This window comes from Centroberyx gerrardi, chromosome 8 (assembly GCF_048128805.1).
Source record: "Centroberyx gerrardi isolate f3 chromosome 8, fCenGer3.hap1.cur.20231027, whole genome shotgun sequence".
Lineage (NCBI taxonomy): Eukaryota > Metazoa > Chordata > Actinopteri > Beryciformes > Berycidae > Centroberyx > Centroberyx gerrardi.
Window position 1 is genome coordinate 13,297,981 of NC_136004.1, and position 16,878 is coordinate 13,314,858.

Genomic DNA, 16,878 nt, shown 5'->3' on the forward strand with positions numbered 1-16,878 from the left:
CTGTTTAACTGATGAAATGTTTAATTTTTTTAAATACATTTTTTAAAATAGTGCAGTGAAAGAGCAAGAAAGAGAAAGTAAGGGAGAGGAGGGAGTGCTCAATTAGCTTTGTGTTTATTTATTGTTTTCATACACTACACATAACAATAACATTGTTAAATACTGGAATGGAAGTGTTTACAATACAACAAAATCATAAAAAAAAAGAAAAAGAAAAACCAAAGAAAATCACCCGTGTCTAAATGTAAAAAAAGAAAATAAATGCATAACTTTATAGACAGCAAATGCTCTTTCGAATAAATTAAGTCATCAAGATGGCAATAAATATACACGCTTCTTTTAAACATCTCTGTACTTAAGGCATACTCTAATTGCAAATAATCAACTGATTGGAGGGAGAGGGAGGGTTGTAAATGAAGGATATTAGTGCTCCAAGTCATTGACCCATGATGTTACAATTAAAAAATGATTCCCAACCTATTAGTAAAAAGAGAAGCAGAAATGACACCCCACTCTATGTTGGCATTGTTTGTATGCATGCATGCGTGTGTGTGTGTGTGTGTGTGTGTGTGTGTGTGTGTGTGTGAGCGAGAGAGAGAGCGATAAAAGGGGATCTCATTCATTGCCTGAACCTGTGTGCTCCTTTGATTCTCTATGGCGTGAAACTGTCCTGTAGAGAGGGGATGGCAGGAGTGTACAGTGATGGCCAGGCTGTGCTGAAAAATCTATCTAAAGCTAATAACAGCAACATTACAACACCTGGAGTCCGGCCTCCTAGTCCCTTTGGCCTCGATAAGAGGGGAATCATGTAAGCGTTGTGTGTTGGCAACGATATGACGTCTTCCCTTTTGACACAGTTCATTTCAGATAAGACACTGTCACTGCTATTTAGGAAAGAGTATCCAGATACCGGCCCACAAATCAAAATGTGCAAGAATAAGACGAAACAATCAATGTCAAAACAGTGTGATCACACAGTGGAAATGGGGGAAACAGAATAGCCAATTCAAATGTGCAACAGGCTACTTACATTATTTGCCATTATTTTATTCAATCTGGTGCTCTTCATGCGTTTCTTTTTTTTTTTTTGTTCCTCTGCCATTCATGTTCATACATTCATCCCGAAACTCAAACCGTGAAACACCTCAAGCCAGTCAAAGGGAGGGTAAGGAAAGCAGAGGGTGAGAGTGTCAGAAGGTGAGTGCAATGACCGGGCCTGTGCTACATGAAACCCTGTACAGTACCATCAATACAGTACCACTGTCTTCTGTTTGGGGCACCAAGCCACAGTCCACTGTTCAAACATCTCCACTTCCAACACATACAATCATACTGATCCTTCAGTTTGTTTTAAAAAATAAATAAAAAGTAAGCAATCAAATAAAAACTACAAAAACAAAAAAGATATAGAATTAAAAACGCAATAAATACAACCTAGAATTCAGGTAAGCGGAGCAGCTGAGTCAGCAGCAGTTATGATAATATTCATTATTCTTTAGGGAAATGGAAATCACTTTTTATAGCATCAAATGACCTTTTAGTTTTCTTTCTACTAATGTGTTATATCATGTTCTCCAGGAGAAGGCAACGGGAGGGCCAAGAGTGATTCGGCCTCCCCCCCCCCCCACCCCCCCCCCCCCCCCCCCTCCCGAGGTCCCAAACACAAGTGCATGTCCTGCCATAGGAGGAAACCATCACTGTTACTCACAATTTAAATATATACTGAATATTTTCATATTTCATATTTGTTCCTTCTCCTAGATTTAAACGGAACTTTCTGTGTGTTAATTTGATTATTTTGTCATCGTCATTATCATCATAGCACATAACTGTCGTAACAATATTCTACCAATGCCTCTCTGTCGCCGCTCTGGTGGCGAGGTAAACTCACAGCAGATGAGGGTTGGGGGGGTTGTGTTGTGTGGAAAGGGGGGAGGGGGGGGCAGGGGGCTCAAAGGGGGGCGGGGTTACTGTATTTGACAGGCGGTTGAGGAGGTCGCCTGGCAGCACATGCAGGTAGGGTTGACTGATTTGGGCGGGATCAGATCCAGGTCCTCGTCGTCTGGGATCTCGTCTAGACGGTAGCCGTCCTTCAGCAGCTGGATGTTCAGATCCTGGTTGATTTGCTGGAGAAGGGAGGAGAGAGGGGAGAGGTCGAAGGGTTAGGGCAGAGGTTCTCAACGTGGGGTCCGGGGACCACCAGGGGTCCTTGAGGGGGTTCCAGGGGGTCCCCAGCAAATTGATCAATTGTTAAACTTCATTTACAAGGGGTTAACACAATTAGAGAATGTAGAGGAATGACTATTTTGATCATAGTTTCACTGTTATCTCTCTACCTACAATACAGATAGTCATGGAATTCTGGACAAAATTGTATGTAACAATAAAAATATTCTCAGATTTGGGTTCGGGAGACAGAATTTCATCAAATGGGGGTCCGTGGCCCTAATGTGGACTAAATTAGGGGTCCTTGATATGAAAAAGGTTGAGAATCACTGGGTTAGAGGAGGGCAAACGAGCAACGAAACAGATCTATTAAGAAAGACAGATACACCAAGAGGGCAACAGAAAAACACAATCTTTTACCAAAGTGGACAGATTACTTTCACTGACACTGGGTTTTATGATCACAAAGACAGACAAACTCTAAGACCGTCAGATGCAGACAATGGACAACTAACAAGGAGCAAGATTTTGTGAGCTTGTGAGTAAAATCTGCAGCAGTAACCATGACAAAGTGAGATTAACAGCCTACGGCACATTCACTACAGATGGTTGTAAGGATCATCGCTTGGAGCTTTGTGATGACGAGTCCTGGTGGTGTGATTTCTTCAGCAAAGACAATGTCTGAGTCTGCATGCAAAACAACAATCTAATTACTGTCTTTTCTCTGCAGTCAAAGTGTTCGCGTCAAGGAAAGACACATCAATACTGCAATTTTTTTCCAAGTCTTGCGTATTACTTTTAATGACTGAATGTGTGAATCACCTATTTCCTTATAAAGTATAAACCGCATCAGTCATTTCCAGTGTTTACATGAGCTAATTGTCCCCCACTATGAAATCGGGGGAGAGACTATGGATCTGTGTCCGTCTGTCCATCTTGTGCAATATCTCAGACGGCACTGATTGGATTTTCACGAAACTTAAGGGAATGATGCGTCTCATTGCTCCAATCTGCCATTTTTAAAATTTGCCTGATTGGCATAAGGTAGGCACTAAAATGTTGGTTTACTTGCTACTGGTGGCCCAAAGGGGGGCTGCATCATTCGTGGGGGACGACATGTTTACCGTTGCCTTGTTATTCACTACAGCTTTCTCATGGTGGCATTAAGATTGGAGCATTGGTGTGCATGTAAATATACTGCGTTTACCAGCCAGGACTAGCTGGAGAGAGAGAATACTGGGGAGATGTATGGAGTGGGAATGAAGATCCCTCTAGGGAATAAATACGGCTGATTAAACTGATATTGGCAGCAGCATCGGGAATAGGATTTGCAGGAACAGACACCCAGAGATGACACTTCACTTGTTTCCATCTTGTGTCACACACACACACACAGACACACACACGCATGTGCAGGTGCAGATTCAATGTGATCATGATTCGCGAGGAGCTCATACACCTACGGAATTAACACGGATGAGCAGGATGGATATAAATGGGTTTTGCTTTAAGACTGGCTTAGGAGGGACCTGGCTCCTGGCCTCTTGACAGCCATGCTAACGGAGGAAGGAACCGGAGAGAGTGAGGGAGTGAGTGAGGGAGGGAGAGAGTGAGTGAGGGAGGGAGCGAGGTGGAGAGGCATGTGTGTAAGTGCTGTCTCCCAGAGTGCATAGGTACCTGCTCCCTCACACATCTCACCTCGGCTGAGGAGTATCCCGATGACGAGTATCTAGACATGTCGAAGTCATCATCACTGAAACACAAGAACACAGGTTAGGTCATTACGAGAAAAGGGATAGACAATATGAATGAGAACAAGAATAAATGTGTGTGTGTTGATGTGTGGGTGTGTACACGCTTGTGTGTGTGTGTGTTCACCTGTCTGTGTCTAGGGCCACCAGCGGCTTCTCATCTGGACTCTGGTCTAAGGAGGAATAGCCTTTATTTGGCACTACCAACCTGTAGGTAGAGGACAGAGAGAGAGAGAGAGAGAGAGAGAGAGAGAAAGGGAGAGAGGGTGTAACTGAATGTGACAGGGAGGTTGTGGTGGAGGAGGAGAGAGGAGGGAAAATAAATGTGCAAGCAGGAGGAGGTGAATAAGAACAAGACTAGCAGAGATGATAAGAGAGAAGGATGGTGGGCCTGGAGGGAGCCGCCGAGAACAACAACAACAAAAGCTTGTAAGAGATCCCATTTCTAACTCAGACGGCTTAAAAAAACATGGATTCATAAACTGATTTTTTTTTTTATCTTTACAATCCCAGTGGTCGCCAAAGATAGTATTTTGTTGTTACAATACTCTGACCTGACTCCAGATCCACTGTGACAGTTGTGGCATGATTGCTGAAATGAGAGTTGACTTGGTATCTTTAATGTTGTTTGCGATTGTATGTGTTTTTTATGCTGCCCATGAAATTGCCTCATTACAGACATTCAACTTTTTCTAATCTAAAATTCAAGTATATAGCTACACACCAAGACAATTTTAATTCTTATAATTCAATTTTAATCCTCTGATCACACTGCGAATGTGTGAAATGGGAAACGCCAAAACAACTTCTCATTCGCTATCAGTAGCTAACCAAAACACAAAATATTGCACTGGGACGAGGAAATCAAATCAGCCTATCACAAAAACAAAACCATCAGACAATTTGACACTCTGATAAACTCTTGGCAAAATACCAGCAGTTCGAGAGAAGAGAAGATGGGAGTCTGTCCCATCTTCTCTTCCAAACTGAGCGCTCGCCTCTCACCGTGTTCTGGCCATGACGTTGTTCTTCTTGGGTTGCTGGTTGACTGGACTGCCTACAGTGTTGCCGTTCTTCAGCGAGCCCTTCCTGGCCAGCTCTCTCTGCTTCTCTGCACAAGACAGACACAGGAGCACAGTTTGGTATTTACATAATTCCCCGCTTAGTGAGCTCAAAATGACACGCAAACAGCACAGCAAGTGATGGAATATGATCGATTTTGTGTCAGTGTCTTGCTCTCTACAGGCTTACGAGACACACATACATCACATTGCAATATGTGTATAAAAAAACATATTCCTAAACAAGCCAAGGTATCATACACAGTTACAGAAGCTGGCTTTGAACTGGAAGGTTGCTGGTTTGAATCTCTGAAATGGCTGGGAATATCCAGGTGGGGAAAGGGAATTAATTAAAGTTGAGGTTCAGCTGTACCAGGAAATGTTTGTAAGCTTATGAATGTGAAGCAGGGCCTTGCTTTCCCTGGATAAATAACGGTTGAAAACAGTACATTGCTGTTGTTTGTCATTTTGTCACATTTGACACCGATATGTTACTACATTACAAACACATTTTCGTCTTTTACATTTCCACAGGTGTTGAGTATGATATACTGTATACACTCACTCATCAGAAAGTATGCTGATCAGGGAAGGCAAAAGTGTTTAATTCTATATGAAGTTTGATTCAATCATTTAGTCACTGTATCGCTTTCTGGCGCTGGATGGCGTGACAAAATATGAGCTTTCACAGCAAAGCATCACAGCACAGGAGGTGACATCAGAGCGGATCAATTTCTGGAGGGAGTGGTGATCAGTGTTCCTGGACTGAGGAAAAGAGAGGAGGAGAGGACGCTGTCATCAGGAGTCTGCTGCTGGAGTATGGCAGCTGTGCAGTGGCATTTTTAAACGAATACAAAAAGCACTGACTGGGCTGTTGAAAATCTTCAAAATGTGCCAGTGAGCAATAGCAGACTCCTCATGTGACATCAGTGGCTCTTCCTTCTCTTTTCCTCGTTATACTCTAGTCAGCAGTCAGATGACAAATGACTGGACTGATGCTATTAGTCCAGTCTGAGTCAGTGATGACTTGAAATATCCTGTAATCTATGAGTGACAAAATTTAACTCTATGTTCAATTTAATTCTGTTTGGTATTACATTCTTCATCCAGAAAAGACCATTAAATTGCCACTGTAGATTAGAGCCTTATATATTTCCCAACATTAGACATGCATACAAGTGTTGGAATTTCCATGTTGATGTTTACGTGTTATAAAATGACTTTAAACAGCAAATTAGATCATACAGGGTGGTTTTGAATAGGAATGTAGCCGTCACAGTGGTTTCACTTTTGACATGTTTACTGCAACACTCATCATCAAGACTTGACTGCAGAGTGAAAGGTATTTCCACAGGGGCTGACACTGTACATGTGGATGCCTGTTTTAAGTTTAAAATGTGAATTTCTGTGTATTTCTGCGACTGAATATTTGACTGTTTTGAATAGCCTCGCTTCTTAAAGGCTTTGGCTCAGCAAGGTTTGAATGCAGGAGTAGAAACTAAAGAAGCATTGCTGCTCTCTCACCACTGGACTCTATCCAAGGTGCTGAAATGTGGCTGTGAGGACTGTGGCTTTTCAGGACACAACAGATTCAAATTCTCAAAGACAAAATAGACCACAGGTGCCCAAAGTTTTCGTCAGAAACTTTACAGTAAAATGGTTGGTGGGACCAAAACAACACTATTTGTTACTGATAATTTAGTAATGTAACATGGATGGTTAAACAATTATTTCATACAGTTTACAGCATATCACCACAATGTTTGACATGCCTTGTAATATGCAAGTTACCTCAAAATCAATCCTCAATATTCAGATGCCATTAAATGCACTGAAATAGACTGAATAAAAACATATCATGTCTCTATCTAGGCCCCTTGTAAGACCAAACATCACACCAACTCTAATAGACCTACTGCTCTTTGTATTCTATACAGCATCCTATGAATTAATATTCTCCAACACAGCTACAGTATCTATGCGGATCCCTCTAATACCTCATTATTGTACAGAGATTATGTCAGACACAGCAGACTAGCCCCTCTGAACACAGATCTGTAGGGTACAGCAGGCTGCTCACTTGGCCGACAAACGGTTCTCGCTCACCTATTTTCATCTGCAGGGGCGAGGGCTTGTAGTTGATAGTGACAGGTTCCCCCTCTCTGGTGTCTGAGTCCGCCTCTGAGGCTGTGGACGAGGCTGGGTCCTGCAGGCGGACAGGAAGACAGGCACAGGCAGAGAGATGCAACGAAATGTGCATTAGACTGAGCCATCTATGAATAATTAATGTCTTTTTGTAATGCATAATACACCCTACTATGCCCATACAATGTGAATAAAACATTTCATAAATAGATTAAACTAGTGAAGAAGTCTCTCTCTCTCTGTGTGTGTGTGAAATAAACTCTGATCAACAATAAGCAGAATATTTCCCAAGAGGGCCAAGCTCTAGAAACATGTCTGGAAGAGTTTAGAGTGAGAACATGTAGGCCTATACACAAACATTGCTCTAACACTGGAATACACAAACTTTTTCAAGTCAAGGATCCCTGTAGACACACTTTAGACCACAGACCCATGATAAAGGTTTTGTCAAAGGGGCCTCCATTTTTTGTTTTTGCTGTCTGTACAGATGGGGAGGAGACAGTGCAGAGAGTGAATCACTGATTCAGAATAGCAATTACACATTCTCTCCTGTACTAACTTCAAGTGAATGCAATAATATTCAAATGCAACTAATCCTTGCTTTGCTGGGGATACCCAGGAACCCTCTGAAGGATCCCTTGGGTGTCCCTGAACCTCACTTTGGGAAACACCGCTCTAGAATACACATCTTATTCACATCTTAGGCTACTTATTCCCCCTGGTATCTTTTTTTTCCAGGGTAACAGCAAGGAGAAAGAAAGACCTTAAGGATCAGAGAGATGGATGGGGGTGTGGGGGGAGTCTGGCTCTCGAGTGGAGCCGTACGGCCGGTCGCGGGGAGCAGGGGCCGCCCTGCAGCCCGCCCCGCAAGCTGCAGTAACCCAGGGCCCCGCTACAGGCCCGGAGCGCATCACCAAACGATTTACACTCATAAACAATAAACGGCCGCGGCTTGATAACACGCGCACATATTCGCAGAGAAGTGCCGCTCTCTAAACACATCGCCACTACGGTGTTGTCCTGGAAGCTGGAGCAAGTTGCCGTGGATGCTGAGGATGAGGCTGTGGTGGGATGGGATGCTTGTTTTCGCCAGACATGACGGATGCTGCTCACTACGCAGCAGACCGGACGCTGCCTGCATCCCATCCACAGAGGGGGGAAACGACTGCCAGCCTATCGAGTAAACCACTAATAATCCTCGGAGGCTTTAGGAAGACGTGTTTACTGTCATTTTCACAATTTACTGTCTAGTAGTGGGCTAAAATTGCTCCATTGGTTACATCAGCCAACATTACGCATGGCAAGTGATGGATCTAACAGAATCCCAAAGCATAACATAATGAATGGTAGGCCTCGGTCAATAATCAAAGCATACTGGAGTAACAAGAATGTCATTTTCTAAATTAAAAAACAGGCCAAACACTGATTTATCATCTCCAGATACGGGTAATACAAATCTCACTTACGAGCGGCTGCATCTCAGCCTGCATCTCCGCCTCCTGCACGGCGCTCGGCACTTGAAATCTATCTATTTCTTCCATCATTTTGGCGACGCGCCTCTTTCCTCCCGTCTCCTAGAACCTAATTATTGGTAATTTGGTCGTTGTGATGAGTTATCGCTGAGACTGTGTGTGTTTTCTCAGATTTGTAGCGATCTCAGTGGTTCTCCGGCGGCTAGCCTCATCCCAGCAGGCAGTATGTCGACGGTGGTGTGACCAGTCGGTGACGGTGACTCCACCACCCACTTCCGGGTATGGGTGTCCCAGATTGGGGTCCGGGGGCCCACCAGGGGTCTCTCAAGCGGGATCTAGCGGGTTCCCGAGCAAAATGAGAAGTTTAATATCGCTATTATTTCATTTGAAGAGAGGACAGTGAGGGAATGATAGAAATGCCTGCATCACTCTCCTGTTACGTACTAAAGGGGGTGAGGGGATTACTGACATGAAATAGTTTGGAAACCTCTGTTTAAACACCGGGGGCCAGTAAATACCCAAGATCTTACTTTGTTACAAGAAATACGAGAAAGACCAACAGCAGACAAACAACTTACAATTCGGGAGACCAATTAATAATTGTCTTCATCCTGGAAATGTAATTAAGACTGAATAAATTACTTAATCAAATGAGCAGCTTGGAAGAAATTAATTATAAAGATAGAAGTTCTCAGTTGATTCAGGAGAGACAAAATGACAAAAAACAATGGCTAACGAAAAATCATTGTAATATTCCTATTGGGACCCATAGTGAGTCTGTGGTACTCAATAATAAATTTATAGAGAACTTACAGTATTTAAATTGAATGGTATTCTATTTATTTTAAATCCCCTATGGTATCACTCATACATTCTTATAATTTTCCTATAGGATCTTATATGATTAAGATCGAATAGATTTCGTCACCTAATCACATTGAAACAATGTGATTCATTTTGGAACAATTTTAAGTGGCTTTAAATCTATGACTTTTATCGACCTCTATCGGCGACCATGGAATTGAAACAACCAAGCTAATTGGCAAGCTAATTATAAGAGAGATCCAACAGAAAGTGAAGAGGTAATATACCACCATGCTAGATACTGTAGTCTATATACAAGGTATACAGGTACACGATTGTACTTGAAAGGGTACAAAGCTAGAGCTGCTTCCTTTTACGAATATTGGATCCTTAGACATGGCCCCATATGTGTGTCCTTGTACTTCTAAAGGAACATTTATCCACCTCAAGTGACCAAAATATACATGCATTGATGCTTTGGTATAAAAACGTATCCTTCAAAAAGGTGCAAACATGTCCCTTTGGGGATACCACCCCGGAGTAGCTTATAGGAGCAGTAGTGAAACTTTGACACTTGTGACATGTGTACTTTTGGGAACATAAATGGACCTGTATTGTACGTACCCATATTTCTCACAGTGTAATAATAATACGGACTACTGCTTTGAAGTGAGGTTTGAAAGCCAGTAATCTCAGATAGGCCTATATCATGATGATTTTGGCTCTGCACTTATTGGATAGAGACTCAATGATGAGTTTATACCATATGGAATTACTTTGTTTTATTTATTTATTAATTTATGTATTTATTTATTTATTCGACTTATAATGGCTCCATGACATTGTAGTTTTGCTGACATTTCTATGTAAAATCTATTGTTGGATTACTAGACATCTTTTTTGTAAGGGAACAACTTTGCATTTGAGAAACTATTTAACAGTTGCTTTCATCATAGAAATTTCATTATGACTGAACAGGTTAATTAATCAAATGAAAATTCGGAGACAAATTAATTATAGAAATAGAATGTCTGAGAGGAAAGAGCATGACCTTTTGCCAAGCCATGACAATAATAATAATAATAATAATAATAATAATAATAATAATAATAATAATAATGATAACAACAATAATAATAATAATAATAATAATAATAATAATAATAATAATAATAATATCTGTATAGTATTCCTTTAGGGACTTTTATAGTTTATAGTGACCTTGTCTATGGCATCACTGTAATGTGCCTATAATAGCCTATTCCTTCTGGGACTTTTATAGGGACTATAGTTTTGTATAATATCCCACTAAAATGTATTATATGGTGAGTAGGCTATATTTTAACAGTTTCTTTTTTTCATAGAAATTTAATCAAGACTGAATCCATTACCTATGAACAACTTGAGCACATTAATTATAAAGACAGAGAGTTGATTTAGAAGGGAGAAAATTACATAACCTATGGCTGATGTTAGTCTGACAGAAGAACATCCGCGATATAATGAGCCGGACTCATTGAAAGTCACTGACACGTTTGATTGCACATTGTCCTTACCTGGAAATACCAGCAGAGAGCAGCAATACCATGCTCTGCTGCACAATAACCAAGAGGCGTCTTGGCAACGAGCAGCGACTGCTGCAGCCGACAGTGGGAGTTACGACTTCAACCTGCAGCCACGACAGTTCGAGCCAGCAGGTGGCAGTCTAACTCTACAGAATAGGAAGGAAATAGCCAAACATATTGAAAGGACAGAGTGGTGAGGATGAATGACAATGAGATGTATGCAGGGTCAGGTAGGTCGTAGTGCTTTAGCTATATAGACTGCTATCTGCAAGCAGTTTGAGAGCCAAATTTCCGCTGTTGCATATGTATTAGATATGGCTCGAGCAGAGCGCTGCATATCTGGAGGTCAGCCTTGTGTGTCTGGGTAATGTGAGCCACTGGACTTTGTCTCACATTGGATGAGAAAAATTAGCATTTGCAAATTAAAGGAGCACTTTTTCTTTAATTTTCTCTCTCTCTCTCTCTCTCTCTCCTCTGCCTCTCTGTCACATACGCACACTCTCTCTCACACTATGTTTCATTGTTTCTCTGCCGTGCCAGGCATACTGATGCTTTTCCTATCACAGGCATTATTTCTGCTCGTTTCATGCTATAATTAGACCTTGTAGACAGAATAAACATTCATACAGACTAAATTATTCTGAATTATAATGATTTGGATATCAGAATTGTGCTGTTGTCAAAACCGATTTAGCGAATGTGTGCGCGTGCGTGCGTGCGTGCGTGTGTGTGCGTGCATGTTTTGGTGACTCTATAGGGGTCCGACTAGATGTGATTAAGTGTGATCAGAACTTTGTCTGATGAGCCATTAATTATTCATACCCAGAGACATTAAGACATTAAGACACACACACGTGCAGACGCGCACACACACACATGTATGTCTCTTCCTGGAACCTTGAAAGGCTAATATCCCTATCTCCCTTAATTGGGATTACAGAATTGGGTGTCTTTTTGGCCAACTGCTAGATATTTGGCTTCACACACACAAGACACAATTGTTCAAGTCTGTTACAGTGAAACTCAACTTACCTGTTTCTCTGAGTGGGCTGAGGACAAACCCTCCTTAATGTCTCTAAGGATAGATTTGCCTCTGGCTGACTGGTATGTTTGGATCTTCATGGACGAGGTACACACACAAACACACACACACACACACGCACACACACACACACACACACACACACACACACACACACATCCAATCAAGCACTCATGTTTGTATTACTCAACTCCTCACCATACTGCAGAAAAACAATCATAACCACAAACAAATCCTTAAAACACTCTATTGTACAGCCCCTACACGCATCTTTCTCTTTATCCACCTCTCTCTTTCACACACACACACACACACACACACACACACACACACACACACACACACACGCACACACACACACTTACACATACACCCTTGAAATGCTGAGCCACTAAATTAAATCATAGATTACATAAGATTCAAATATTACAAAGGTCCCACTCAGTTTTAGGACAAGATGTGTCCAAAACATAGATTAACATCTAATGCATTAGCAATGACAGTTACAACACACTTACAACACATACACACACAAACCCACAAACCCCCCCACACACACACACACACACACACACACAAACACTATTCTCTGATCCTCACTGCTCGTGACTCAGTCTGGGTGGATGTGGGTTATGCAACCCCTCCAGCGGTGCAGATGGAGCTGCAGATTACTGGCCTGTCGTGTGTTTATTAGTAATCTCTGTGTTTATAATATTTGTCCATCTCGTTATATAATACCATGCTGAGTTCAGTGGCCCTCTATCATCTCAAACACTGTTGGGAGGTCCAGGAGAGGGCCGTACTGCAATGTAGTGTAGTCCGCAAGATGGAGGGCTAGAGGGGTGGAGGGGTGGACTGACTGATGCGGAGTTCAGTGGCATTCTCTAATCTCAACAAGATGGACTCAGTAAAATGCCACAGTATCACCCGAGCTATAATGCTGCTAATGAATGGGTGATGGGCAGGAGAATAGATAGAGGGCTGGATTGATGGTTATTCAGTTTTTTCTTCAAGCCCTGTTAGGGTCAAATGCCCAAATATTCAAAAAGTCTCAGTCACGTTTCATGGTATATCAAACCAGTGGTTCTCAACCTTTTTGGCTTGTGACTCCTTAAAATGATGTGATGCCTACTCGTGACCTCCTGTCACAGGCTGCATACGCAGAGTGGTGAAGGAATGATGTTAAGGTTGTTTCATTTGATTTATTACAGAGGAGGCCGAAGAAAGAAAAGAGCAAAAATTAGAGAAAATTAGAGTCGAAATATGTTGTTTTCCTGTCCCATCAATCATCTTGGGACCCCCCAAAATTATCTTGCGACCCTTTGGGGGTCCCGACCTCCAGGTTGAGAACCAGTGCCTTACACAGAGGGTCTGTTATCAGCAGGGCTGATATGAAAACCAGAGAAGGTCAATGCGGTGTTTCATAGACGGTGTGACTAATGCTCAGAGCGTTTCACCTTCAGTTTAAAACAAGTCACTGAGGACTAGACCGCTGGATCTGTGCTGGTCAGTTTGCATGGGTCTGGGATCGTCTGGTGGGAGGGAAATAGAGAAACAAATAAGAGAAAGAGAGCGAGAGAGCGAGAGAGAGAAACAGGCAGGCAGATAAATGGACCGAGACGCCAATAAATAGTAGACAGCTGTACAGTCTCCTTTCTGACGAGCATTTTCAAACCAACAGCCCGCCGAACGCCCTTACCATCTCTCTGATATGCACCATTAGACCAGTGTTTTACACATGTGCATGCATGTATACATGATCTCTCTCTTTTGCTCTCTCTCTCACACACACACACACACAAACACAAACAAACACACACTGCACGTGCAGCTAATGCATCTCCACTGTGACCAAATAGCATTAGGCGGTTTCCCAGCTCATCTCAGTAGGGAAACAGGTAAATCCATGACTCTCACAATCTCGTTAGCAGTTCACCTCTATAGCATCCTAATACGAATGCAATCTGTGAAAGCCTCTAACCTACCTGTGTGTGTGCGTATGTGTGTGTGTGTGTGTGTGAGAGAGAGAGAGAAAGGAGAGAGAGAGAGTGAGTTGGAGAGAGGGGGAGGCAATGCATGTGTGTTTGCTTTTTCATTTAACATTCAGATGTTCCTCCTGGCAGTTCTCTGCAGGTCTTTCATTTTGTGCATGTATGTGAGAGTGTGTTGAAGGGTGTGTGTGTGTGTGTGAGAGAGAGAGAGTGAGAGAGAGAGAGAGAGAGAGAGAGAGAGAGAGAGAGAGAGAGAGAGAGAGAGAGAGAGAGAGAGAGCCATTGCAATTCAGTAAACACTGTAAAATCAGTGGTGGTGCTGCATCATGGTTACCAGATAAGGATTATATGGAGGTTGTTGACTAACAACAGGATGTGGGTCACAGATGAGGTCAATAAGTTCCACATTGATTCCTTCAACGCAGGAAGTTTGTCAGACTTACATTCAACAGTTGAATATACATGGAAATATATATGAAAAAGTGTCTCATGTATCTGTTAACACGCTGAACCTAAAATAAAAATAAATATCTTTTTCATTACTCTTGAATCACAATTTTAATTTCAGTTCTTATTTGGAATAAACTAAAGTTGTATTGACTCGAACCCTAATGCAAAGTGGGAGGGCAACATTGACCACATTAGTTATAAACAAAAGTTAATCATTTTATTATGTCGTTATAAAAGAAACTGTCATTATGTCCATGAAGCATAGAGCAGAATGGTGAAACACCTAGGACTATATCTATATAGTGATCAGTTACCATATGGCATTTGTACAGAAATATCCTGTAAATGATGTAGAACAGAAAGTGCTGCACAGAAAATAACATCAACATAGTTATATCCTATTAAACTGAAAGATAATGCAGTCATACCTGAGATTAGATTACAACTGACGTTTTTCCACCGCAAATAAATACAATATGCTTCCATGCAGAACCCTATCATTAATCAGCATTGTATCTATGCGAGGGAAAATATTCTATGCAGCACTTTTTATTCTAATGCTGCGGAAATAAAATTATGGTTGGCTCGTAACTTTGTCAGTCAATCTGATCTCTTCCGTCTCTCTTCAATCCACAAGACGGTCTTGACATTACACAGTCAGCAGCTACAATACATTCGCTATGATAACACAATTTCCCCTCATTATTGACTGCGAGGGTTCAGTCGCTCTGTCATTCCTGGTGAAGCCTGTCTATAAATAACAGTTATTTAGTCTTTAGAGGAGCTCACAAAATGGAAGAGAGGCACACCGGGACACGGGTGGAACGGAGAATGCCATAGCTTTCAGTTCAACTGTTCAGCTGTCGTTCCTCTCGGTTGATTTTTCATCTAATATTTATTTATTTTTTTGTTCCTTTTAATCCCATGGGAGTCGGATCAGTGGAGACTTGCATGTCAAACGGGGAGACTGTCAAACAGAGGCCTCGAGCTCCCTCTCTGTAAACAACACCTCATCACAACATCCCCTCTCCTACTATTCTCTCTCACTTCCTCTTCCCCCGGAATATCTGCCCTTTATCTCTCTCTCTCTCTCTCTTTCTCCCTCCATCCTCCTCTCTCTCTCTCTCCACCCTGTCTCGACTCTCGCACACCCTTTCTCCAGTAGCATCTCTCTTTCTCCCTCTTGACTCCTTTCAGGCATTTGGTCTCCACCTTTCTTCTGTCTGTCGCTCTGTCGCTGGCATCATTAGTGCTCCAGCTGGCAAGTACCAAGCTGCCTCTGTTGCGATGAGACTTTGCCTCTCTCCTTCCCTTTCTCCTCACCTCTAACGCTTTACTTCGACTCTCATTCGCCCCCCCCCCCCTCCCTTCACCCCGCTGTCTTACTAACGCTTCCACCCATCGCCATTCTCATTCATTCTGTTTTTTGCTCCTTCTCTGCCACATCCACTCGGTTTTCTCCTAGAGAGATGAAAGAGGAAGAGCAGAGGAGGAGAGCATGGCCTGCCAGTGCAGAGCTGACTCGAGCAAAGCAAACAGACTGACAGATGGACAGTCCCAGCGAAGCGCCGCAGAGATAAGAGGATTGGACCGGTTGTTGTTGCTGTTGGTCTTGACGTAACCCTTAACGCAGTGAAGCTCGTCAGCCTCTTTCACTCCGAGCTCCGCTGAATGGCATAGACTAGACAGGGGTGACGGGGGGGGGGGGGGGGGGGGGGGGGGGTCAAGAGTATGTAAGACAAAGGAAAATGTCAGATTTTGAGGGGAAATAATGACAGAGCGGGTGAAGGGGGGCTGAAAAAGAGGCCGTGGGAGAGAGAGAGAAGAGAGAGAGAGAACCATTAGAGTTCAGAGTTTTGTAGATCTTCTAACCGACTACAGGTCGACCTTTGACCTCTAGCAAGTTGACAAAGTTTCATTTTGTCTCCATCCGAAGTCCATGTCTCCCCCCTGAGGTCTTTCGCCACGATCAGGCTGCGGTCAGCAGGTACTTCTGTTCGCCCTTCTTCAGCTGCTGCTCCACTGTGAAGACCGGCGCTTTCTCCTGGCGGGACGGCACCTTGCAGGCCTTGTAGAGGATGACGAAGAGGATGAGGATGAGGACGCCCACCACAGAGTTACACACGATGGCCACGATGGCCCACACAGACAGGCCTGTCCTCAGATCAGCCTCCATGGTCGACCGGACGTCTGCCTCCGCACTCACTGTGGTCACTTCAGACTTTAGAGGGGTGTGTGAGGTCTGCGAATGGCGCCATGATGCTCGGTTTAATTCCACGGTTAATCCCTGAGAGAAAAGAAAATGTGGAGTCAAGTGAACATACCGGGTTTAATTTCCATGCGCACTGCACACACACACACACACACACACAGTCACACACATACTGGCATACTTGGCCTTGGTTAACCTGACTGTGTCCTGGGAAATCTG

General features: G+C 42.8%; 1 protein-coding gene across 4 annotated transcripts; it reads right to left on the bottom strand.

The window, feature by feature from the left end:
• Positions 1-1,967: 1,967 nt before the first annotated feature.
• On the bottom strand, positions 1,968-8,667 carry fam219ab (family with sequence similarity 219 member Ab). 4 transcript variants are annotated; one of them, XM_071927502.1, is made up of 6 exons: positions 8,641-8,667; positions 7,128-7,184; positions 4,923-5,023; positions 4,045-4,125; positions 3,865-3,919; positions 1,968-2,126 (listed from the first exon to the last, which is right to left on the bottom strand). In XM_071927502.1, exons 1-6 carry the CDS (start codon positions 8,665-8,667, stop codon positions 1,968-1,970), a joined length of 480 nt encoding a protein of 159 aa, XP_071783603.1. The 4 variants fall into 4 exon arrangements, with proteins under 4 accessions (XP_071783603.1, XP_071783601.1, XP_071783602.1 ...); XM_071927500.1 differs by having other exon boundaries at positions 4,923-5,028; positions 7,085-7,184; XM_071927501.1 differs by having other exon boundaries at positions 8,590-8,667.
• Between the last annotated feature and the right edge of the window lie 8,211 nt (positions 8,668-16,878).